We start from the raw sequence: 23,031 nt of genomic DNA, 5'->3' as shown, positions 1-23,031 counted from the left end.
TAGCGAGGCTGTGACAGGACTTCGCAATTTGATTTTGTCATTCGACAAGACAAGTGCAAAAGAAAAGGAATTTCTGCGCTCCCTTTATTCTATGGAAGATACATTCCTATGAATGGCAACAAAACCACAGACACAATCTTCACTAAAAGAATTTTCTGATTAAGAGTCCTACAATTGGACTAGAACAGTGTTAAAATTGTTACCGTTTTGTTTAATACCATGTTCATTTTTCTTAAACAGAGGACGCATTTTTTACTGATGACAAAAAAACCTCCATTGGAAGTAATCTTTTATTAGCGTCTCAATATAGATGTGTATTTATGTTTTTTTATATGTAGTTTTAAGCAGTTTTGTTTGCCTGTGCAATTTCTAAGTGCCGTAGCTATGTACATATCTGTACAGTACATAGCTACATAGACATTAAAGAAAGAGTGCTTATTAGTAATTGTTCAGATCCAGAAATGCTGGGTAGTGCTACGTAACACCGATGAAAATTAATTATTAACTAACCTCGATATAACGAACATATTGGTTGTTTTTCCGAAAATTCGTTAAATCGAGGTTTTCGATTTAACGAACCCTCGATATAACGAACAAATTTCTCCAGTCCCTTGGCACTTCGTTAAATCGAGGTTCCACTGTACTTGACTGTTGTGGAGTACCCTTTAAAGAATTTGTACGGGAGATTAACTTTAGGCCTAAATATACTAAAACCAGTAGTAATCGTAGATTAAAGAGTGCGTTCGAGTTTTGGTAGGTTTGTACTAAAATAAAGCTATGACAAACTTCACTCACCTCAACATAGGGTTGTATTTGCGTCTTTTAGCATATTTAGGCGTAAGGTTAATTCCCCATACAAATAAAGTGTTCGTTGCGTTATGCTGTCACATACTGAGCTTGGGGCCCTGTGGTTTATATCGCCCCAGCAGGACGTAAACTATTTCTTTTTCTCCGCAAAACAAGTGAATAGAATAGGGAAGAGAGTAAAGAAGGAGACTGTAAAAAGTTAGCCCACTGCTCCTCTTTGGTGCTGTTGTTGTTGTATTGGAGGCTACGTGAAAAAAAATGAATTCTAACTCAGGCCCCGTCCACACCACCCGGAGGTATTTGGAAACGGAGCTTTATTTCTCCTGTTAGACCTTCCGTCCGCATTAATCGTAAACGAAAACGGAGCTTTTCGAAAACGCTCTTCAAACCGGAGGTATTTGGAAACGGAGCTCTATTTCTCCTGTTAGACCTTCCGTCCGCATTAATCGTAAACGAAAACGGAGCTTTTCGAAAACGCTCTTCAAACCTGACGTATTCGAAAACGCCATCTTTGCCTTTTAGTCGGGACAGAAACCATTTTGAAAACGAAGCTTTTTGAAAACGATGAGGTTACCATAAGCATGATATTTCCCTACCCGAGTTTTACTCAAACACTCCGGCGTAGTACAGTGTGGACGGAAAACATTCGATGCGTCTTCAGAGTGAAACCCCCGTTTTCAAATTTCTCCGGTGTGGTGTGGCCGTGGCCTCAGAGTTACAGTGGAACCCCGCCTTACGGTCACCTCGTTAAAACGGCCACTTTTTTTGTTCCGGCGAAACGCCATTACATTTTCCTAAAAGAAAAGCCCGTTAATACGACCAACGGCCACATTCTGAAATGCTATCCTGTATAATCCTTTCTGATTTTAGCCCGTTTACACGGCCACTCAAACCAGTTATGTTCATCTTTCCATTGTTACTATTGTAGGTACTGATTGAAGTTTCAATTTTTTTAAAATAGTATCTGCATTCCCGCGTATTAAAAAACAGTTGTTTAGAAGTGCAATTGTGATTAACTGTTAAGACTTCACTCAGTTTAGACCAGTCATACAATTTAACCTTTCCCCGTAATACGGCCAAATTTTCATAACCCGTAGGTGACCGTATTAACAGGGTTCCACTGTACATCGATATCAGAAATAGAAAAAGCCAGAGAAACGGTTGACGACAGAGATTGACAACTTGCCAGTTTTATTTCGCATAATCCAGTTGTCAGTAATTTTAAAATAATTCCATATTTTTAATTGCACATTTAGTGTGCATACTTGCTATATGTTATCTTTCAGTTAGTAGCCTAGAACTCTTGTTTTTCAGCGAAAGGTGTTAGTAAATAAATAGCCCCAGAGATAATGTAACTATGTGAACTGTGACTTCACTTCAAGCGCTGGACACTTGGTCTGAAAAAATAAGACTTATATCTTTTAAACTTTACGCTTTCCATTAGAATGTAAAACTTACTATTTATATAAACATATATTTATGTACGTTGAATTTTTCTAGTATTCGTGTTATTATTAACTGATGTGTGGCGAGCCTGAATGTTATAATTCCTTGCTTCTCTCTCAATCAAACCACAGGTGACCCAAGCGCGATATAAGAGTTTGCAGAATCTTATATTTACGCTGAGGTTACCTAAGGTCAAACAAGATACGACAGCACAGAAATCATGCGGTGAATTACGACTTCCTATACAGTGTTTATTTCGCCCATAATATTGACTGGTCTGTTCTTGTATTTCTTGGAAATTTCTTGAGCAATCTGCAACAATAAAATGGACAGCAGTGAAAGCAAAGCAAACAGAACATTATGTACAGCTATTAACAGTATAAATTAACAGCAAAAACTGCAAGTAAAAGCATCGGAAACCCAAGCATAATATAAGAGTTTGAATGGAGATTAGGAGTTAAATTTAAAATCGATCAATGTGTGGGTAATTCAACGAATAAAGACTCATACATTGTTTGGTGTCATTTCTTCTCATCCTGGAGTGTTTAAATGAGATTTGAGCGAATTTAACTAATTTCTCCGACGGTGTTACAATAAAAGACTCATTATCAGGCAATGCAAAAGTGATTAATGAGTCAAATGAAAGTACCTGTACTTGCAGCTCTTTTGTTTTCATTCTGACAACTTCCAGCTTGGGTTCCAAGTCCTGTTGCTCTGTGGAAGCAGCTTGCCGTTTGTCGGCCATTGTTTTAATGGAAGCCACCAACTTCTCGGAGACTTTAAGTTTTTGCTGCAGAGAATCTGCTAAGCGGTCCAAGTATCTATTAGACAAATGTAGTGTCCACAATATGTAACAAGAAAAAGAGGTGCATAACAACATGAATGGATTAAACACATGCATTTTCGTGACTAGTGAGCAAAACAAAACAGAAACAAACAAATGAACAGTTACCTTTTACTACAAGATTTAAACAAAGGCAAGTATTTATGGCTCAGAATACAAGGAGAGAAGAAATCCCTCCTTTTCATTTGATAACCCATCACCCTTACAACGAGTATCAGTTAACTGTGGAAGTCTGACTGGCCCAGCACTAGAATGATTACCTTGGAGAGGTCTTCAGTAAGAACAGGTTGTGCATCTTCATTGAAGTGATTGTTGATAGAATATCAGTAACAGCTGATTCCATGGCTTGTACTGACTCTACAGACTGCATCTGAATAAGCTGTGGAGCTGACTGAAACTAGAAACGTACACATTGTACTTGGTATCAATATCTGTTCTTTGCTAGAGTCCCAAATGAGATTTACCATAGCACCCCCACCCCATTCCAAAAAAGGCCCCTTCAAATAAGCACACATCCCTTGCCCACTCATTTGAGACAACAGCCACAAAGACTGCGAACAGTGTTTATCATGACAAATGGCACTTTAATACCACTATAGTGATTGTCAACAAAAGTATGTAGTCGAAAGCAGAGCACAAATTAGTTTTGTACCAGGAAATAAGTAAGAACAGACAGGTTCAAAAGTATCATGATTACTCTAGACTGCGAGCAGTCTCTCCTTTCCTGGAAAAAAGGTGGGGAAGAACGCAAAACAAGTAAGCGTGCGAGCCTGACTGTGAGCGTGACACCCCATGCTACTAGCGACTCACGGCATCGCCACTCGCACATCACACTCACAGTCATGCTCGCACGCTTACCGGTATTCATTTTGCGTTCTTCCCCACGGTTTTTGAGGAAAAGAGAAACTACTGGCAGTCTATGATTGTTCTTGCTCCAAATATGGTTTGCCTTATTTTCCTTTACAGTGAGAAAGTGTTAGCCTATTGTAAGTACAATAGTAGAATACACATATGTGTAGAAAATAACTACATACAGAGATTTGTACACTACCTGGTTAGCTGACAGCACATCAGAATCACTCTTCATTTCCATCATTCTTTGTCGGAGGAATCCTTGAAGCTGTACACAAAAAAGGTGTCAGCAATTACAAACCAATGAATCATGAAATGACATCTAAACAAAATATAGCAGTGTGTACCTCCAACAGCTCATCAATTAACATGTTTCTTGTTTGAGTTGTATCCAGTAATGTCTCAGCATCTGCTCCACTGACAACTTCATCGTCTATAATATAAATAAGCAGTCTAAGCACCCTTTCCCTTTCAGCTGACGATGAACAACTCAAATATGACGAATATAAAAATGTTACACTGGTTAAGGAAAAGGTCTTTAAGATTTTTAAGACCTTTTTCTTTTTAAAACTCAAATATGACGTTATATTTTATGTAATTTCCCCAAACAAAATACAATCTAACTGATCTTCCTTTACAGTATGTAAGGCATAAAGCAATGTAATCAGTTACTATTCACCTTGTCCAGATCCTTCCAGAGTGATTCCACCAATGTTCGACGTTAGTTCTTTTTCAGCAGCCCCATCACCTCCCCAGTCAATGTCACCATCAACATTTGTTTGTCCACCATCACCCCAGTCAATAGTGTCACCACTGTCTCCCCAGTCTATCCCCCCTGTGTCCTCCTCACCAATCTCCCCCCAATCAACATTGTCAGACCCAGCATTGGTGATGGAGATGGTTTCATTACCCCAATCAATCTGTGGTAACATAGAGAAAATAAAGAAAAAAGACAAAGGTATGCACGTGCCACTATCTTTAAACAATTACCTACATGTCCTTAAAATGTAACAACATTTACTTTAATACAAGTGTACTCACAATAAATCATTTTCAGTCAGTCACTGGGTCACAGTAAACTTGACTAAGTACACGCTGAGATGGGATTTTTCAAAAATCCTCCATAAGAAAAGAAATGGCGAGTCATACATTTACAATAATTTTGAGCAAACCTTCACAAATATGCACATAAAAATGTACAGAAAAGTTCTAACATCCTCAGATCTAGTATAATTAATTACATTAGTACAGGGAGAAATATTGCAAATATATGGCTTTTCTTGTACCTAATTCTCTATTTTCCAATTGCCCATAATTCACTATGTTTGCCCCCCCAAATTTTACATTAACTTTTGTTGTGAAGTTCTCTTGAGAGGTCTGCATGTTCCCAAGAGCATTTCACAACAATAGTTTATGCAAAATTTGGAGGGCAAACAAAGTGAATTATGGGCAATTGGAAAATAGAGAATGTGCTGTGTTAGGTACACATTGTATTGTGGTAAAATGTACAGCCTCCATCTTTTTTCCCACGGAGGATTGCAAGTTGGCCAATAGTCAATGGTACTCTACAAAACAGAGATTCCCTGCTCTTTCTCATCTCCTACAGAGGAGCTCACAGCTAAATTACGAGTTGGACTAATGGTTAATAACTACAGATAACAACAAACCAATACTAGCGATTGATATGCAGCACAAATCAGTGTTGCACCAAGAATTGCAAATCAAGTAACCTTAAATATATTCATGACAACCATGTTATTAATAGCACTTTACCTCTCCATCATCTTTTTTAATTTCTGCACTTGAACTTTCTGGTCTTCTGTCTGGAACAACAACCTATGGGTAAATTAAGTCACTGATGATAAAGTTCTTATCTTGAACTACAAATGTTAGGATTTTATATAGTCATCTGACACTAAAGTGATCATATTTACCAATGGGGTCTTGCCTGTCCTCCACTGGTACACTGTGCTGTTGCCATGTTGTTGAATGTGTCTTATAAGTGGTGTTGTCAACTGCGAGGTTTCTTTATTACTATTGTAACTGGAATATAAAAACAATCAAGATCTACAGGACAGTATTCATGCTAATAACAAGTATCTAGGTCTTTTAGTATAGAAATTGTCCTGTATTGAAAGAGCAAAATATCACGTAAAAGATGATCCTAGACTGTTGTTTGATGACATATGTGTGAATTGTGACTATTTAAGTGTTGAAAACAACCACAACAGAGTCCATGGTCATTCCATCCACAGATATATTTGTCTGTTTTTTGTTTTGTTTTTTTTCGTTTAAGTCAGAACTTAGTTCACCTAATTTATTCTAAAGCTCTCCAAAACCAAGAGTTGGTTTCAATTATTTTGCATCAATATACTGTCCATAACCTTCACATAACCATCAAACAATGACAAGAAATGAGAACTACACTCAACAAACCTGGGAACTAAAAAGTTGACAAAAGTCTCATAAAAGTGAGTTGTGTTTTTCAAACTGCTGACTGCAGCAGTGATCCCCTTGTATATTTCAGGTAATTCATCCAGAAGGCTTAACAACTCTGATTTCACATTGTCTCCCTGCACAACAAGATAAATGAAAATGGTTGTTAACTGCATCAGCTAACAGGGACTGCAAAGTCATAATTGAAAGCAAAAAGAAGCCTTATGTCTGATATTCAAACCAAACATGTCCAGTGTACTGTCCATCCCATGCTCTACAAATAATTATGGTAAGTGTGCGTGTGAAATTTTGGGGCGTTTTTATTTTCATCTTAGTTTAGTCTTCTATATTTGGGGGGCGTTTTTAATAAAACAATTATTCCACACGCGCTTGTTGGATATGAGATGATTATAGCCAACTCGAAGGTACGTGCATTGTTGGCTATCTACCATCTCTTACCCAATGCATACTCATGGAATAATTCTTGTTAACTATACTGTTTCTTATGGGCTCCTAGATCTTCACGGTACATGTATACTCTGGTAAATTAACACCCTTACCTTTATACTCATTTGTTTACAAACACTTTGATATTTTTCTTTAAATAATGCTGCATTGGAAGCATATTCACTTTCCTTTCTTGTGCACTCCTACAGACAGTCAAGTACAATCATTATTGATTTATCATGACCTTTCTAAAGTGAACTAACAATGAAAAAGAAGACTTACTGGGGAAACTCTTCACTGAAAACTTTTAATTTTTATTTCAAACATAATGACAGCCCAAAAAGTCACAAATGCCATGTATATTACACATGTCAGAAATGCATTTCAGCCCCTCCATTGATCAACAACTTTCATAAAACATCTTATTAATAATTATTTTAAAAAAAGAGTATTATAAGTACACACAATACTATTACTATTAGAGAAACATTTTCTGTTGGACAACTTCAAACGGAATTTTCCCAGAAACCAACGGGAAAAACTTTTGTTAGCCTATCATGTCCTTGTTAAAATAATCCATTTTTGTTCCGTTGTGAGAAAGCATCATGCAAAGGGATGTAATCCAGCTGAGAAAACCCACTGGTTGTGAGTTTGAATAGTTACACATGCTTACTAAAGCAACTCAATTTGACATGGAAAATGATGTACTGACGAGGTTGAGCAAAATATCGTGATTTGTTAATGGCAAGCAGATCAGTTGGTTGCTGAAGCCAAAGGCTGAGGCAAATTGATCTGCTAGCCACAGACCAAAATATATTTGTGATAACGTACTTCAATAATAATTATTGAACTTAAAGTTATAATTGAAGGCTTTCATGCAAAAAGGGCGTATATAGCATTTTGAGCCGATTTTTATTTTTTGCAGGATCGAGCTAATTTTTGGCAGACTGACTTGTTTTGACATGAAAAGCATCGTTGCGTAACTGTTTTTGTTGATTTACACTTTGTTTTCGAGAAATAATGTATGCAAAAAAACTCAGTTTTCCAAGGGTGTCTTTTGGAGATCTTTTGTTGAGCGAAAAACAAAAGAAACCTTTTGTTTTGCTAAACGATGAAGTCATCGAAGTGTGGTATTTGCCACTAGTTTTAACATTCATATAATTAAGCAATTTTCTTACTGTTGCTTCATTAGCACAAGTGAATAAGGCGCTGAAAGGGCTGGATTCAAGTTTGTTTTGTCGTTACACTGGTTTGAGTCGAGGTCAGTGGATTTTTTTTTCCGGTCTATTTCTCTACTTATTTCAAAAATCAAAACATCTATTTAAAAAAACCATGCTGTCGAAGCTGCTAAAAGTAACCATTTAAGTTTACACCGCGTCAAAATCCACCTTCAAAGGATGCAACGCAACGATGCTTTTCATGTCAAAACAAGTCAGTCTGCCAAAAATTAGCTCGATCCTGCAAAAAATAAAAATCGGCCCAAAATGCTATATATGCCCTCTTTTGCACGAAAGGCTTCAATTATTTTATCACTGGATCAACAAGTTTGTTTTTTAATTTAAATCACTCTCTGACAGCTCAGGAAAGCAATCACTTAGACTGTATTATGCCTGAACAGACCATTATTCCTATTAATAAGCAGTTATTTGCAGGTCATATCCTGGCTCTCAGGCAATGAAGAGGAAGAAAAAATGTGTCAAATGATAATTCTGATTTCTCATAATAGCTTTATAAGCTCAATGAATCAAAAGTACAATGTAAACAAGAGTAATAATATTGTTGAAAGACAATAAAAAAGATCTCCTACAGCTATAGCAGTCTTTTCCAACAGTTAATAGCCACCAAACATTAGTGTCATTAACTTCATTCACTCATATAATAATTATTATCTAATATCTTCAGCTTAAAACAGAAAGCTCCGAAACATTCTCTTACCCTTTGAGTTTGTTGACACTTTCCTATTTGTCTCTTTAATGAGGGGATCTCATAATTGACATTCCTAATTAACAGATGAGCTGCCTCAGCTGAGAAAGAAAAATATAATGTATACAAGCTAAAATTACCAAAGCCAAGAGTAACAATCCTTGTTACTTTTGGAATTAGCAGCCGTTGTTACTTCTAGGGGATTTTAATTTTGGGGACCAAAAAAACGTTACATAAACTTTGAGTTGACACAACTGAGCCTTTTCTACAACCTAAAGACAGAAATTCACTATTAAAATAGGTCTTAAAACTTGAGATGAAATTCTTCGATCCAGTTTAAATTTATGTTGCTGCCACATGGGTTGGTTCTTCATGTCTAGACAGTCTGTGTTGTCAGTGGTCAGCAGGAAAGCAAGTCAGATACTATAGACTGTTTTTATTTCCTGACCCACTGCTACCTTAGACTGGTGTATCAATATCTCAGTGTGATGGCTGAGTTTTAAATTTTAATTAGAAGGAATATTCTTTTTAATATGCTCCTGTTGAAAATGATATGGTTCCTGTTAGTATGCTCCTGTAACTTCATGAAAATTGTATCATGGGTACACTTCCTACTCTTGGAATTTATTAGCTGCCTCAATTTTTTTCACGTTACTTTTGGAGGGACATTACTTTCAGTATTTTACGATATATAGAGCTTTCAGTTTTGAGTGACCTGTTGCCTTGATCTGCACACCTGAAACTAACATGTTGCTTTGTGGATGAATTATATTGATCAACAACAGGAACGTTTGATCCAGAACATCAATGACCCATCAAGAATACTCTTCTCCCTAATAAAAAGTGGTCTGAAATCACAGTCCTCCTCAGTGATCTGAGTTTAGAACTCACTAATCAATCTCCACTTACTGTACTTTATGACCTGGTGTTTAGCGCTAAATTAATTCTATAACCTGAGCAAACTGAAGGAACAAGGAATCAATCGCTATTTTACACAACAAACATAATTTAGTACCTGATATCTAACTGCTAAAGATCTCAGCAAAATGACAATTTCATTACCTAGGTTCACATTATCTTTTTCATATAACTTCACAATTTCCTGCCAATCCTGTATGAAAAACAAGCAACTTTCATCAGTACAAGCAATCTCTATTACACTTTTACACTGTAAGGCATCACTTGATGATCAAAATGCGAGACCGATCACGGCTTGAGGCCATTCAATGTAGTGTTTGTGACTTCAGATGATTGCAAAAACAACTTTTTGTTTAACCCATACTCAATGTAACAACTTCCAGACTGACACAAACCTTCATCCTCTTTGATGAGTAACCACCAAAAATATTCTTTGTTGCAGACTCTGATACTTTCAACAGTTCTACAATTCTGATGCAGTGGAAATAATTTATATCTGTAGAAAGAAAGCACTTTGACATACTGGAATCCAGATAAAGTATGGTACATACAGTGTGACATACTAAAAGTGAGCACTAAAAGTTGTACTTCTATAACTCAACTGTGACCTTGCACAGGATACATGTAGTTCATGAACAGCTAACAGTATTCAGAGCATTTTAATGCATCACCATTGATGTTCTAACAGCTAATAAGTTCTCCATAATGATCAAGAAAAGGCTTGATTGGTTGTGCAATTTCTTCTAACAACGTTGGCTACAGCCAATTAAAGAGAAGTAAAAGCAAAAAATCAAACAGATGCTAGTGAAGGCCTTAAATAGTTAGCATGATGGCAGAGTGAAGGTGTTTAATGGCAAAGCAACTGGAAACATGTAGCCAACAGCAAATACAAACCTTACTATCATGACAATACAGAAAGTATGTATCGTATAAATCAAAAGACACTTCATCATACATACATGTCCCAGAAAGAAGCTGTGAGATCTCATCTACAGGAGGCATGTCTTGTATAGCAGCATTAATTTTCTCTCTTATCTCCAAGACAGCTGTCTGCCATTTCACATCACAGTGTCTTCTGTCCAAAAGCCAATCTGTTTTGACAACAAATAACTCAAAAGATCAGGAAAACAAAAGTATTAAAATGCTTATACTGGGATGTAAACTAATATATATGTATGTACTGAATGAATCACTTATTAATAAACTGAACAGTATTGCACTCCTTTAAGTCCTTTGTATTCTAAGATAGGCAAAGAACACAAATACATTTGAATGCACATGCAGGTATTCAAGCTACAGTCCTACTGTACAATAGTGGACAAAAGTGATTGAGACACTGATGTTGATGTAATGCACTATGAATTATCTTTGTTTTACTACTCAAGTTTGAATTAACACTCCTATCTTTTTAAAATGTGTTGTTGTTCCCCTTCCTGACCTAACACAACATTGAAACTCAAAAAAAATTGCTGGTACACATGTCCAGAATTGTGCATGTAGGTGGGGTAGGGGTAGGGGCTGAGAAGTGACTGTTTGTTTAAACATGTGTGAAAAAGCACCACATGTGCAAATTTGTCACAGGACTCCAGTCCATGACTTTACTTAGACCTAACATCAACAACATTATAAAAATTCCTCTTTCTGCTTTCTTATCATTAGCTTGCAAACCTGTTTAAGTCACAAGACACCAGTGATTTGAGTCAAAATATCAACATACATGTACTGTTGACCAGCACTAAATAAATCTATATTAACATACCCGGTTGGCAAAACAAGAATAACTACAGTCTGGTGCACTATATCACGCTAACATGAGACTGGGGCGTTTTTCAAGATCACATGGAAGACAGATTCCATCAACACTGTACCCTGCAAGCAATGGTTTCTATTGCATCCACATTGTTTTCAAAATATTTTCAGTCATTTTCAGTCTTTATTATTTTGATATTTGAACAATCGAGGACCACTTCCCATGTTAACAGGTACTTGCTCTTTTTGGAGCACTTTTACTATACCTACCAACTCTGAAGGCATAGGGTACATATACCGGTAACCATGGTCCATAGTCCGCAGCCAATTTCCCTGGTACTGTGCACAGTCCACAGTCTGTAGTTGACACATTTAAAAATATATGGCACAAAGATCTATATTTCTCTCCTACTGCTGCCCACAGTCCATAGTTGATAAATAAAGATCTTTGTTATACATGAACCTCCTAACTCAAATACATTTTCCGATTGGAGGAGAACGTGTCATGTGCCACGGGTCAAAACTCACTAACTCCCTAGGGCGAACAAAACTCACTAACTCCCTAGGGAAACAACAACTTGAACTTTTGACTCGCACGTGATCAGGCCGTGTACCCTGAAATGGCAGCAAATTTGTGTGCCAGTCAGCCTGATGTCAAAAAGCCATTGATGTCAGGCAACGTTTCCCACCAGAGAAGGCATTCATTATTCAAGAACAGGGATTTGTAATTCGGCAAAAACATATCGGATTAACAAAGGGGAAAATGTGAACACTTTGTGTCTTCAAGCTTTTAATTTGGCCAAAAGTGGGTTGCCCGCGTTTGGCAACTCACTCTTCGATCACTGTCACCACTCACCAGGGAGGAAAAATATAATTGTGTCATTTACAACAAAATATGCTGTTCCTTGTCGAATCAAACCCAGAATTCTTGAGTTACCGGTAAGCATTAGAGGAAAGCAAAGCAACTTAAGTATTGTCTTTATTTTTGTCAGCTGGGAAGAAAAAGACTGTTCTTGTGTTCTTTCGGTGGGACAGCTTGGTTTGACTGCACTCGTACTACAAGCTCAGTCACCGTTAGGTGTCAAGCAAATCATTTTTTCACAGTTTTTTTTTTTTCTATTTTTGAGTCGGGAGGTATAACAAAACACTTAATGACCGGCTCCTTGGGAAAGAGTGAGTTTTGTTTCCCCAAGACCCTCAATGTTCCCTTCGGGTTCGCCTCAGGGAACATTGAGGGTCTCGGGGAAACAAAACTTACTGTTTCCCTTGGGGCCAGTCATTAAGTGCTTAAGATTTCCTGCCATTACAGTCCATAGTCAGTAGTCAATAAATTGTAAATATTGACAAAAAAAGATCAATATTTCCCTGCCATTGCAGTCTATGTTGCGTTGTCAATAAATTTTAAATAATGTTATAAAGATCTTCATTTCCCTCCTACCACCCTGGGGAGGGGCACTCCCCCATAATACCTATACAGGTATGTGCCACCCAACAGGTCCATGATTTTGGCACTACTGATCTAGAATGGGGCATCCATTTTCGAGACGTTTCCTAGAACAGGGTATGATATTTCAAACGTATGAAAGCTCATCAAATTATCAGCAGCCATTTGAAATTATTCATAGAGAATTTGCATATATAAAGCACCTTAACAAACAAATCAAACCGTTGCAATCTGTGTTGTGAGTGGTATGCTATCCTAAGGCAATCATCATGGGGTTATCATGTGACATAACATGTTCGATAAAGCATGCGTGGTTCTGTGCGGGGATGAGTAACATTGCATCACAATTTACCGCATTGTGTAGCAACCTCATTCCTAGGCCCTCTCTCCTCTGCCTCCCTTGGTCTCAACGACCAAGGGAGGCAGAGGAGAGAGAACCTGGTTGATTGTGTAGAAGCAGCATTTTCATATCTGGATGTATAGATTAACCAAATAAGGAAAATAACTTTCTCAAAACAACGGCTACTGGAATTTACTAAATTCATAGAACGGGGTATTAAAAATTGACCTATTTCTAGAATAAGGTATCATTCAACGTTGTTATGTGTGTAAAATATATAACATGGCTTTTGAATTCAGTTACTATAGGTCTTTATGACAACCTTATAGTGGTACACAAACGTTTTCCTTGTGTGGTCTCTCATTGCTCACACAACTGTCTTTTTTAGTAGTATAAAATGACACCAAACTCTAACGTGTGTTGCTGTTTCAGCCCTTCTAGACGAAATTCATTCAGACCTTTTATACAATAGCCGGATTTGGATATGGTGTGTCATATTCTGATGCACTGCCAAAAATGATTGGTCAATAAAATGGACAAAAATAACGCTGAAGTTCATAGTCCTTGTGCAAAGTTTAACTATTTTCAATTGACTTATTCCCATAATTTGTATCACAATTGTTTGGACCTATAGTACCATGAAGATCCACAAGGATCAAAGACATCAGACGTCAAGAACAGAAAACTGGTGTCACGCCTGTCACGATTTAATGATCTTTTTTAAGACTCCATTTACTATTTACTTTGAGTGAATAATAATAATAATAATAATAATAATAATAATTGTCATGGCTAATCGCCATCGCAAAGTACAGCAACGACGCAGCTCAACAAGGTCGAACCGAAAGCATACATTGGCGCCTCTGGCAGCCGCTATGCGGTCCATGTGTGACCTTGAAGCAGAGCTTACAGCCAGCTGGAATCAGCTGTATGTTGGTTGCTATCCTACTAGTTCAAAGAATGTTCATTTATCACAGAAATCTAATTAAATCACAAATTACATGCTTGTAAAATAGCAAATCATGCATCCCGTTACGATGTCCTGTCCCGTGTCACACAGCTAATTTGGTCTCAATCACGCATCACACTGCTAATTTTGGGGCAATCACGCATCACACAAAAACGCTTTGCCACCCTCATTTCAACCATTTTGGTCTGAAATAGGGTATGCTGTTCACCCTGGCTTGGCAGTGTGCATTTTGTTTACAAGGTTATAATTTTTTGACATCAAAATGGGCAAATTTCTAGCCCTCCTCAGATATTTGTGCAAATGGAAGCCTTTTTTTGGTCGTTGGTTTTGTTCTATCGTCAATAATGGTACTAGAACGTAAAAGGCTTCATAATATTTGAAGATAATACGCTTAAATCAATTGAACTAACTTTTTACACCAGTTATCCTTCGTGCAGGCGTTCTTTTTTTGTAAAAAGAACGCCTGATTGCAAGTCAATTAATGCACCGGTCGATCTTCCTTACCCAAAAGTTTGTTGTAGTAAATGTCGATTGGAAGTAACTCCGCTTCTATGGCATTCCCTTTGGAATCATCTTGCTTCTTTTATAACAACAAATGAAGTTAGAAGTCATTCATTTTCCCGATTATTCATATCCCCGTTCCAAAACAAACGAACAAACCTGCATTTCCGCGAAATTTTGTTTGACTCTCGTTCGACACGTCTTCGATTAAAATGCAACCGCTGGTCAAGAGAAGCGTGGTAGTTCGTTGTGTAAGCCTCACAGATTAGCCTCACATTCACATAACGTCCATTCTCGTTCCCAGAGCCTCCGTTTCTATTGGTCACGTGGTCGGAAACTCGCAACGACATTTTAAGACGAGTAGCACTGGGGACGAGAATGCATAACGCCAAAAATGTTTCTCAAATGCGCCTGCGATTATTCTGCGATTCGATCATTCGGTCATGCGCTTCACTGATCCCGCGCGGTCGCGGGCGTGACACGCGCGCCCTTTTTCCAGCAAGACATAATCGACGATGCAATCAGTATTTCGGGCAGGGCTATTTGAAGGGAAAGTGGCAATTGTTACTGGCGGTGGTACGGGTATTGGAAAGGCAATAGCTAGAGAATTACTTTATCTTGGCAGCAAAGTTGTGATCTCGTCAAGAAAGGAGGACAGACTACAGAAAGCGGCTGATGAACTGTCACGTTACATACAGCCCTCCAGCAGTTCAGAGGTTAAAGTTGTGCCGTGTAACATCAGAGAAGAGCTACAGGTAAGGTAAGATAAGGTAAATTTATTTTGAGTCGTAAACGTGGGGAGTGGTTGCCCAATCTCCCAAGCCAGGAGTTTATGAAAAAAACGCACGACGCAGGTTAAGGCTCTGCGAATGGTTAATTAAGCTTATTCAGACAATAAAGGTGCTCTCTTGATGATCTCTAAGTTGGTTTTCAGAGTGGACTTTCTTATATGATGTTGAGGGGGCAGGAGGGTAAAATAAGTCTTGCACAAGAAACAACAAAGAAAATGTTTCATAAAACCAAACCATGAAAAGAAATATACAGAAAAACTCGCAAACAAAATCTTGCATGACCCCCCGGGGGGGGGGGGGGGTACTTTAGGAATTTCTGGGTGGGGATGTGCCGCTGGGACCCTGTAACCCTTAGCCTATACCAGAGCTAGTTCAGCTGAATTTTCCGACCCAATACTAGAGTAACCAGTATTAAAGCCACCGATTTCCATCTGATTCCCGACTTTTGACAGTCAATAATATCCAGTAGTGTTTTATGATAGTCATCTATTGATGCTGTTGAGGCTGAGTTGCAAAAATTTAAACTTGCCGATTTCATTTTTTTATATTTTCGATTGGCAATTCCTGGTTTCCTTAGTTTAGATAAAATATTCAACCAACTGGTCAGTTTCATGAAAAATGATACTGTATTCTAGACCCAAACGCTGATTTATATACCCTATCCTAGAGTAAACTGCTTGAAAACCATACCCTTCACAGCAGCACATACCTATATAGCCCATATATGGCAGTAACCCCCCCCCCCCACCCAGGGCATGACCTGACTCTTGAAAAGTTCTTTGGCAGGCTCAACTGAACTGCCCCCCCTCCCCCTTCCCACCCCCCTCTTCTTAAGAATCATTTTTAAAAGCAGCTACAATTGTGTGTGACCCATGAATTCTGTTCAAGTTTGTACATGAAGTGTGATCACAACCTCCTCTCCCTTTGCTACCCTACCCCTTGTAATCTTTGATTCCTGCATCTTGGCCAAGAGAGAATGAGGTCCCTAATTTTCCAGTATAGTTTTGGAAATTGATGTGATGTCAAAAGGTTTTACTGATTAAACTGATGTAAATTTAAACTACATTTCTGCTTATTGCCGATGGCATTTACCCGCATATTTTATTAAGTATGTTCCCTTTGAGATGTGAAATGATAAATGGTGTATACTTTTGTTATTGAGTCGCTTGTGCAGATTTACTGGAGAGAGTAATAAATCTGTAGAGTAATTAGCCATAGGCGAGTCTTTTTGTTACACTGTTAAAAAAGAAAGTTGCGTAAGTTATATATTGCATACTGTAAACACAGCTTTGCATTTTAGGTAACTAACTTGATGGAGGAAACCATTTCCTCTTATGGAAAAATTGACTTTCTTGTGAATAATGGAGGAGGCCAGTTCATGTCACCTGTTTCAAGCATGTCCTCTAAGGGTTGGAAAGCTGTCATAGATACTAACTTGAATGGAACATTTCTGTGTTGCAGAGAAGGTACAAATTCATTAATGCTATGCAAGTATGATTCTTGTTGCGGAGAATTTGTGACAACATAATTTTCTGATTATGGATCTACAATGCTGGTTGCAAAACATACATGTACAGTGTATTTACTTGAATAACAGTCAGTAGTCTACAGGAAATTTATTACAAGTTTGTCCTGGTTATTGAGATGGGGTGTTTTTCAATGGAGGCATTTAATTAGGATTTTAGCATATTGTGCATTGTTGTGGCAAGTACCACACAATCACCTCCTTCCTTCAAAGCCTGGTCGGAGTTATAGTTCCTTTTGCTAATTTTGAGAGTTGCTAATAGAGACATAAGAGAAGGGGTATTAATTTATTCATGCAGTACATGATTTTCCCAAATGAAGTAGGTCGTACTTGTAACTTTCATGTTTTCTACCAAACTTTATGACACTCTGTCAGTTTTTCAACACTGCTAAAAGGAAAATGTGCAACGTAGCATGATTTATATCATTTTTTGGACTATTCTTTGCAAGTTGGATTGATTTTGTCATTGCCATATAGTTGTCTATTTTGCATTGAAGTATATTTCTGGTCATGTGTGGCTGTTTAGCTTTCAGATTGTGGATGGGTGACAATGGTGGCTCTATTGTAAACATTATTGTGGACATGAGCAAAGGTTTTCCGGGGATGGCGTAAGTATTTTTTCTATTCTTTGAGTTGGCCTGAAATACAGTAGTCACGAGTCATGACTTATTTTTTTCATTCACAATCACTTGTTGTAACACTCTTAATAATTAAGTTAAAAAAAAGAAAATATTTCCTCACCTCTACAAATTAAACAAGAAACATCTTTCCCTAAAGTCTTTGTTAGCAAAAATAAAAAGAACATACCAAATCAAACTCTTGTTCAGTGAGGAAAGAAAAACTTACAATTGTACTTTGCTACCATTGTGAGAAATGGAAGCCTAGCTTACTCCCTATCAGGACATCATGAATTTTTGACAGCAAGGGGATAAACCATAGATTATTTTAATATGTCAGTACACTTGTCATGTTATTTTTGTTTCATGTGCAGGCACACTGGTGCAGCACGAGCTGGAGTTAACAATTTAACAATGAGTTTAGCTCTTGAGTGGATAGGCCATGGAGTCAGGATCAACTGTGTGGCCCCAGTATGTTAGATGGTATTGATCTGTTTGTCTGTATACACATGCTTACCTTGTACATTTGTGTGTAGTATGAAGGAGTATATTTACTTCACTTTCGAGAGAATCATTCATTGAAACTTGGTGGCAGTCTGTGGCAGTATAACTCAGTATTGTAATTGCAGATCTGTTTATTTTTTGACAGAGAAATGAGTATGAGATCTTTTCTTTTCAAGACTACTTTCAAAAAGATAGCCCCTTTGCACTGAAGGTGTTATTGTACATGTGTATCTGAAGTACAATAGAGGCTCTAAATGACAAAAGTAGCATTTACATTAAACTTTACTCAGCATAAAGAAGACAAGATCTAGTCTTTTCCGAATCTTTTTGATACATTCAGTAGCTTTCTACCATTATCAGTTGAGTAGGGCACGACAGAGCTTTGGTGACAAAGTTTTGGGTGTAAAATTGCAGCGTTGCCACAGACAACTCTCCTGGTTTCCAACGGTAACAATTTCGTTGTCTGCAATTTCCCATGCTTTGCTCTCAATGACATCAAAGGCCAACATGTTGTCACTGGAAATGGAGCCAGTTGTCCATGACAACAACACAAGTTGAACGTTAAAACCCAATCCCCAGACTTTTGTCGCTCCTTACTCGACTGATAATCAAAGTAGTATCAGTGTTTGGTTTGTTGACCCTTTTCAGGTGCCAAGTTTTTTATATTCATTTGATGTTCAAAAGAGGTTACATTAAATTTTGTACATAGTTTGAGCTTTTGTTTCGATATAGGGTGTGGTGTACTCGGAAACTGCAGCACAGAATTATCCAGACTCTGAGCTGTTTCAAAAGTTAAAAGCTGTACTACCAGCTAAAAGATGTGGAACCACAGCAGAAGTAAGAATTAAATGTGGCCTTACATGTATGTCCCAGGCAGGACAGAGGGAATTAAGATAAACTATTTAATCTCAGGGCTAATGTTTGTCCATTGACTTATGTTTTGTCACCATTAACTATAAGAGGCACTGACCGTCATGCTTCATGCCCAATCATCCTTGGAATGTCTCAAAGCAAGTCTCACTACCTAGGAGAAGATTGAAAACTCTGAAAACAACATTCAACTATGTTGTAAAGCTTGGTCTTCTTGACACCTAATTCTACCTACTCTTGTCAGTTCACTGATATTTTATTGTAGATGGTTGCCCGCTACAAGTATTGAACCCTTGTCAAAGACAAACTTTTTAAAGGTTTTATTTTGACTGCTCTAGATTTGAAATTAGAATGTGAGTGTCAGATTAGTAAAGTCTATTGAAGCATTCTAGTATACTTAGCTAATTTTATAGTGGTAAATTGACCACTGTATGGAGTTAGTAAAGCTGATGTTTCAATTGCTTGCCTTTCATTGCAGCAAAAAATGCTGTGAAAAAGAACCAATGCTCAAAACATTAACTCCATTAATTTGCTACTGAGGATAATTTACCTGAATCAACTGTACCCCAAGCTAACAAATAGTTAAGTTTTTCACGTGCCCACCGAGGCAAGCTAACAGTTTCTTTAATACTAATACCATAACACTGTGATGTTTTTAGGTAGCAGGAGCTGTTAGTTTCCTTTTGTCTCCTGCTGCGTCTTATATAACAGGAACCACAATTGATGTGGATGGTGCTTCTAGTAAAGTCTTTCTTAATTATATGCCAATACCAGGTAATGAGATCTTTGTAATTTGATAACATTTAATTGATTGTTCAGCAAATCCTCGGCAGCCAGGCAACTTTCAGTTAAATTTCATATTCCTTGAGTTCCTTGCCACCAGGAGGGGGGATTACTATGTGTTATGTACTACCTGTCTTAAATGTACTGCTTTCGTGTATTTGATTTGACTCATTTACTGTTAGATTCTGGTTTTTAGTAACTCTTCAGTGTGTACAAGTGAAGACTGCCGCCCTGTAACAGTGTTTGTATCTGTTTCAGATAAGAGACAACTGACAGAATACACTTGGAAAGATGAATGTGACGGTTAAATGCTTCAAAAGTCTTACGTGGTTAAACAATGCTGTATATAATGAATTTCAAAGGACATGTAAACACAAAAAAATCAATATGGATACGGTACAATTTTTTACAAAATGTCTTTTAATCTGCAAGTATCTGACCTAAGTGTTTAGGGATAGCTCAGTACAGTAATAAAACTCTTTACATGGTGTTACATGATGTAGTCTGGTCCCTGAACTCTCCCCTCCCTGACAGATAACTAGGGGAGTTGATCAAGAGTGACATCATTGAAGTCACACGCGGCATTTATGTCGAAATTTTAGATTAAACAGTGTCTGTCAATACGTTTGCAGTGCATGTGTATACTTCTACACTTCCCTTAGTTCCTTGCAGTCTATCTAAACCCGATCCCCGGGGTGGGTGGGCACTGCCATATATGGGCTACATAGGTATGTGCCGCTGTGAAGGGTATGGTTTTCAAGCAGTTTACTCTAGGATAGGGTATATAAATCAGAGCGTTTGGATCTAGAATAGGGTATCATTTTTCACAAAACTGACTGGTTGGTTGAAGATTTTATCTAGAGTAAGGAAACCAGAAATTGCCACTCAGAAATATAAAAAAAATTCAAATCGGCAAGTTTAAATTTACGCAAATCAGCCTCAACAGTGTCAGTAGATGGGGGGATTTGGGGAGTTTACTCTAGTATAGGTTAGTAACATTCAGCTGAACTAGCTCTGGTATAGGCTGAGGGTTCCAGGGTGGGTCACAGCGGCACATCCCCACCCAGAAATTCCCAAAGTACCCCCCCCCCCGGACCCGATCCTAACCATTTTTCGAAGCCGTTTTCTTCCTGTCGTAGATATAAACAAAGTTACTGCCTTGCTGATCACTGAACGTGAAATTGTTGTTTACGCGTCACGGATTTATTAATGGTCAGACACACATGTACATCTGGCCGAGCTTTGTCTGAAAGGAAAATAATGCTGCTTCCTATGCATGTTGATGGGGACGATGTCTTCCGCTACCATCTGGTCCCTGACAAAGTTAGTCTGTCTTCCCGCATGATCACTCTTGAAGATTTTCTGTAGTTGTATGGCTTACGTTTCTGAAATAACCTGCTTTCACATAAAATATTCTTTTTTCTTTTGTTCCCACTCTCTTTCCCTTCCCCCGTTTTGTTTGACATCAGACGTGAGTATTGGCCTAGCCGTCTCCCAATCAGAATTGCGCGCTTGAAGTTTGATCGTGATCGTGACATTTTTAGTCGTGTATTAAATCTCTTGTTAATCAAGCTTGCTCGGTTCCTTACTGGGAGAATATCGGCCCGAGGGCCGATATTCTCCCAGTAAAGAACCGAGCAAGCTTGATTAATAAGATCTATGTCAACACGCAGTCATGATCCGTCCAGCCAAGTGATTATTACACGCTTCCACACAAACTGACCGTACCATGAGCTGTACGTGGAACGAAGTTTCAGATCGTGTTGTTCACTACAAGAAAGTTCATTTAACAGCGATGAAATGATTCCATTAGGACAAGCTTATCAGTGTATGGCGAGCAGATATCCTCCACTTGAAGTATCGTTAACTGCTGCTTATAAGTCCCCCGCCCCGGTTAAGGGCCCATCTACCTGTAAACCAAAAATACATTCAGTTATGAGCCACCACCCCCCCCCCCCCCCGGCTATAAAAAGGCCCCGTTCTAGCTTTCTTTGTGGTGAATTCGTTTATTATGTTCTAAAGCTTAATTAAAAACCCGGATTAAAAAACAGGAAATGAAAAACCTACTTCGATCAACACAGCTACAGCTCGTTTCGAAACGATTGTTTTATTCCAGTTATGAGCCTCCTCGGATATAAGGCCCCTCGGCTATAAGCCCCCTCGGATACAAACCCCACCGTTTAAAAGCCCATCTAAAAGCGCTTATGAAGTTGTACAAGCCCAGGGCTTATAAGCGGAATTTTACGGTATTCAGGTACCAGATTTATCGGGGTCAAGTTTTAAAACCGTAGTATCACAAGTAGAATTGATGATACCATGGGAAAGCGAGGAACGATTTGCTCTTTTTCCATTCCCTGGCTATGGTTGCCACCGGTCAGGATGGCAGAAGCATGATCTTAAGACAAGCGAATGGGTTCAATTCGATTTGACTACTTCCTCATCCTCACCCCTCGACCTCCAATGTTGTTTTATCTTGTTTTAGTATTTGGGGTCCAACACTTAATAAACTGGAATCGCTATTTTATTTTTCAGTGTTTAGCACAAGGGATGTTGGCTGCGGCATTTCGTTTCATGTTAGACTTAATATTGTTTTTCCCCAAATTGTAAGAAGTCTTAAGAAAAGCGATCTCACAAGATTGGTTGGTTATAATTCTCTTTTGCCTAATGACGTATTGGCATATTGCATAACAAACACAGAATAAGCGAGTTGTGATTGGAAACTGACAATAAATGAGAAATCTGTGTGATTCTGCTTGTGATTTTACTGTCCGTAGGTATTTCTCAATGGCTGGTTTTTTTTTACTATTAGTTTCAATGATCTTATCGACATTTTAAACTCCGTGAATTATGTAGCATATTTCATCTGACGTCACAAAGTAAACATTCCCTTCTCTCTTACGTCAGCGATCGACTAACCAATGGATGTTAAGCACTGAACATGTCCAGTTTAAAGTAGATTCAACTTTGCTGGACGATCGTCAATCTGCCGGAGGACGCAAGTATGATGAACAAAACTGCTGCCGAGAAATTAGGTCTGTCTCCTGATGAAGAATGTGTTTTCTTGAATGTTGAAAAACCGACGCCTGGGCCAAGTCAGAATTTGCTGGAGGAGGGTAAGTTAGAGTCCAGGTTTGATTTGTTCAATGAAACAAACAGCGGAATGCATGCTAAAACATCGACGTTCTTTGCGATTCAGTCGCGCTCCAACTTATTTTTCTATAGCAGAAAACGAAAATCAGTCTCTTAACATCAAGGTATGTTCAT

The 23,031-nt window shown here is 38.1% G+C and overlaps 3 protein-coding genes across 5 annotated transcripts in view; 2 read left to right on the top strand and 1 right to left on the bottom strand.

Annotated features, from left to right (window-relative positions):
- Positions 1 to 1,201: 1,201 nt before the first annotated feature.
- Positions 1,202 to 14,884, bottom strand: LOC145486594 (CDK5 regulatory subunit-associated protein 3-like). 3 transcript variants are annotated; one of them, XM_081465283.1, is made up of 16 exons: positions 14,837 to 14,884; positions 14,681 to 14,753; positions 10,633 to 10,764; positions 10,069 to 10,169; positions 9,818 to 9,866; positions 8,768 to 8,856; positions 6,946 to 7,035; positions 6,386 to 6,522; positions 5,884 to 5,992; positions 5,723 to 5,785; positions 4,629 to 4,869; positions 4,297 to 4,382; positions 4,149 to 4,217; positions 3,358 to 3,494; positions 2,903 to 3,074; positions 1,202 to 2,565 (listed from the first exon to the last, which is right to left on the bottom strand). In XM_081465283.1, exons 1-16 carry the CDS (start codon positions 14,840 to 14,842, stop codon positions 2,494 to 2,496), a joined length of 1,626 nt encoding a protein of 541 aa, XP_081321409.1. In that variant the 5' UTR covers positions 14,843 to 14,884; the 3' UTR covers positions 1,202 to 2,493. The 3 variants fall into 3 exon arrangements, with proteins under 3 accessions (XP_081321409.1, XP_081321408.1, XP_081321410.1); XM_081465282.1 differs by having other exon boundaries at positions 14,681 to 14,756; positions 14,837 to 14,873; XM_081465284.1 differs by lacking the exon at positions 1,202 to 2,565 and having other exon boundaries at positions 2,936 to 3,057; positions 14,681 to 14,756; positions 14,837 to 14,873.
- Positions 14,885 to 15,011: 127 nt separating this feature from the next.
- Positions 15,012 to 20,855, top strand: LOC145486527 (peroxisomal trans-2-enoyl-CoA reductase-like). The gene is made up of 7 exons (XM_081465212.1): positions 15,012 to 15,432; positions 16,769 to 16,934; positions 17,520 to 17,601; positions 17,985 to 18,081; positions 18,847 to 18,951; positions 19,644 to 19,758; positions 20,026 to 20,855. The coding sequence occupies exons 1-7, from the start codon at positions 15,193 to 15,195 to the stop codon at positions 20,073 to 20,075; spliced, it is 855 nt and encodes a 284-aa protein (XP_081321338.1). The 5' UTR covers positions 15,012 to 15,192; the 3' UTR covers positions 20,076 to 20,855.
- Positions 20,856 to 22,768: 1,913 nt separating this feature from the next.
- The window catches only part of LOC145487838 (homeobox protein ceh-1-like), a 3,272-nt gene continuing 3,009 nt past the window's right edge, over positions 22,769 to 23,031 (top strand). The window contains exon 1 of the mRNA XM_081466632.1: positions 22,769 to 22,880. Coding sequence (XP_081322758.1) covers positions 22,769 to 22,880 — 112 coding nt within the window. The remainder of the gene's footprint in view (positions 22,881 to 23,031) is intronic.

Source organism: Orbicella franksi, chromosome 5, assembly GCF_964199315.1.
Source record: "Orbicella franksi chromosome 5, jaOrbFran1.1, whole genome shotgun sequence".
Classification (NCBI taxonomy): domain Eukaryota; kingdom Metazoa; phylum Cnidaria; class Anthozoa; order Scleractinia; family Merulinidae; genus Orbicella; species Orbicella franksi.
The sequence above is the reverse complement of the archived record's forward strand: the minus strand, read 5'-3'. Positions and strand labels throughout refer to the sequence as shown.

Bases quoted from the DNA above. Each gene is read 5' to 3' on its own strand.
- LOC145486594 (XM_081465282.1), bottom strand. The intron at 8,857-9,817 runs GTAATGAAATTG...TTTCTTTCTCAG, and splicing joins AAAAGATAATGTGAACCTAG to CTGAGGCAGCTCATCTGTTA. The intron at 5,993-6,385 runs GTTTGTTGAGTG...TTTATATTCCAG, and splicing joins GTCAACTTTTTAGTTCCCAG to TTACAATAGTAATAAAGAAA.
- LOC145486527 (XM_081465212.1), top strand. From the start codon at position 15,193: ATGCAATCAGTATTTCGGGCAGGGCTATTTGAAGGGAAAGTGGCAATT. The intron at 15,433-16,768 runs GTAAGGTAAGAT...TTTGCATTTTAG, and splicing joins ACATCAGAGAAGAGCTACAG to GTAACTAACTTGATGGAGGA. The intron at 18,082-18,846 runs GTATGTTAGATG...GTTTCGATATAG, and splicing joins GGATCAACTGTGTGGCCCCA to GGTGTGGTGTACTCGGAAAC.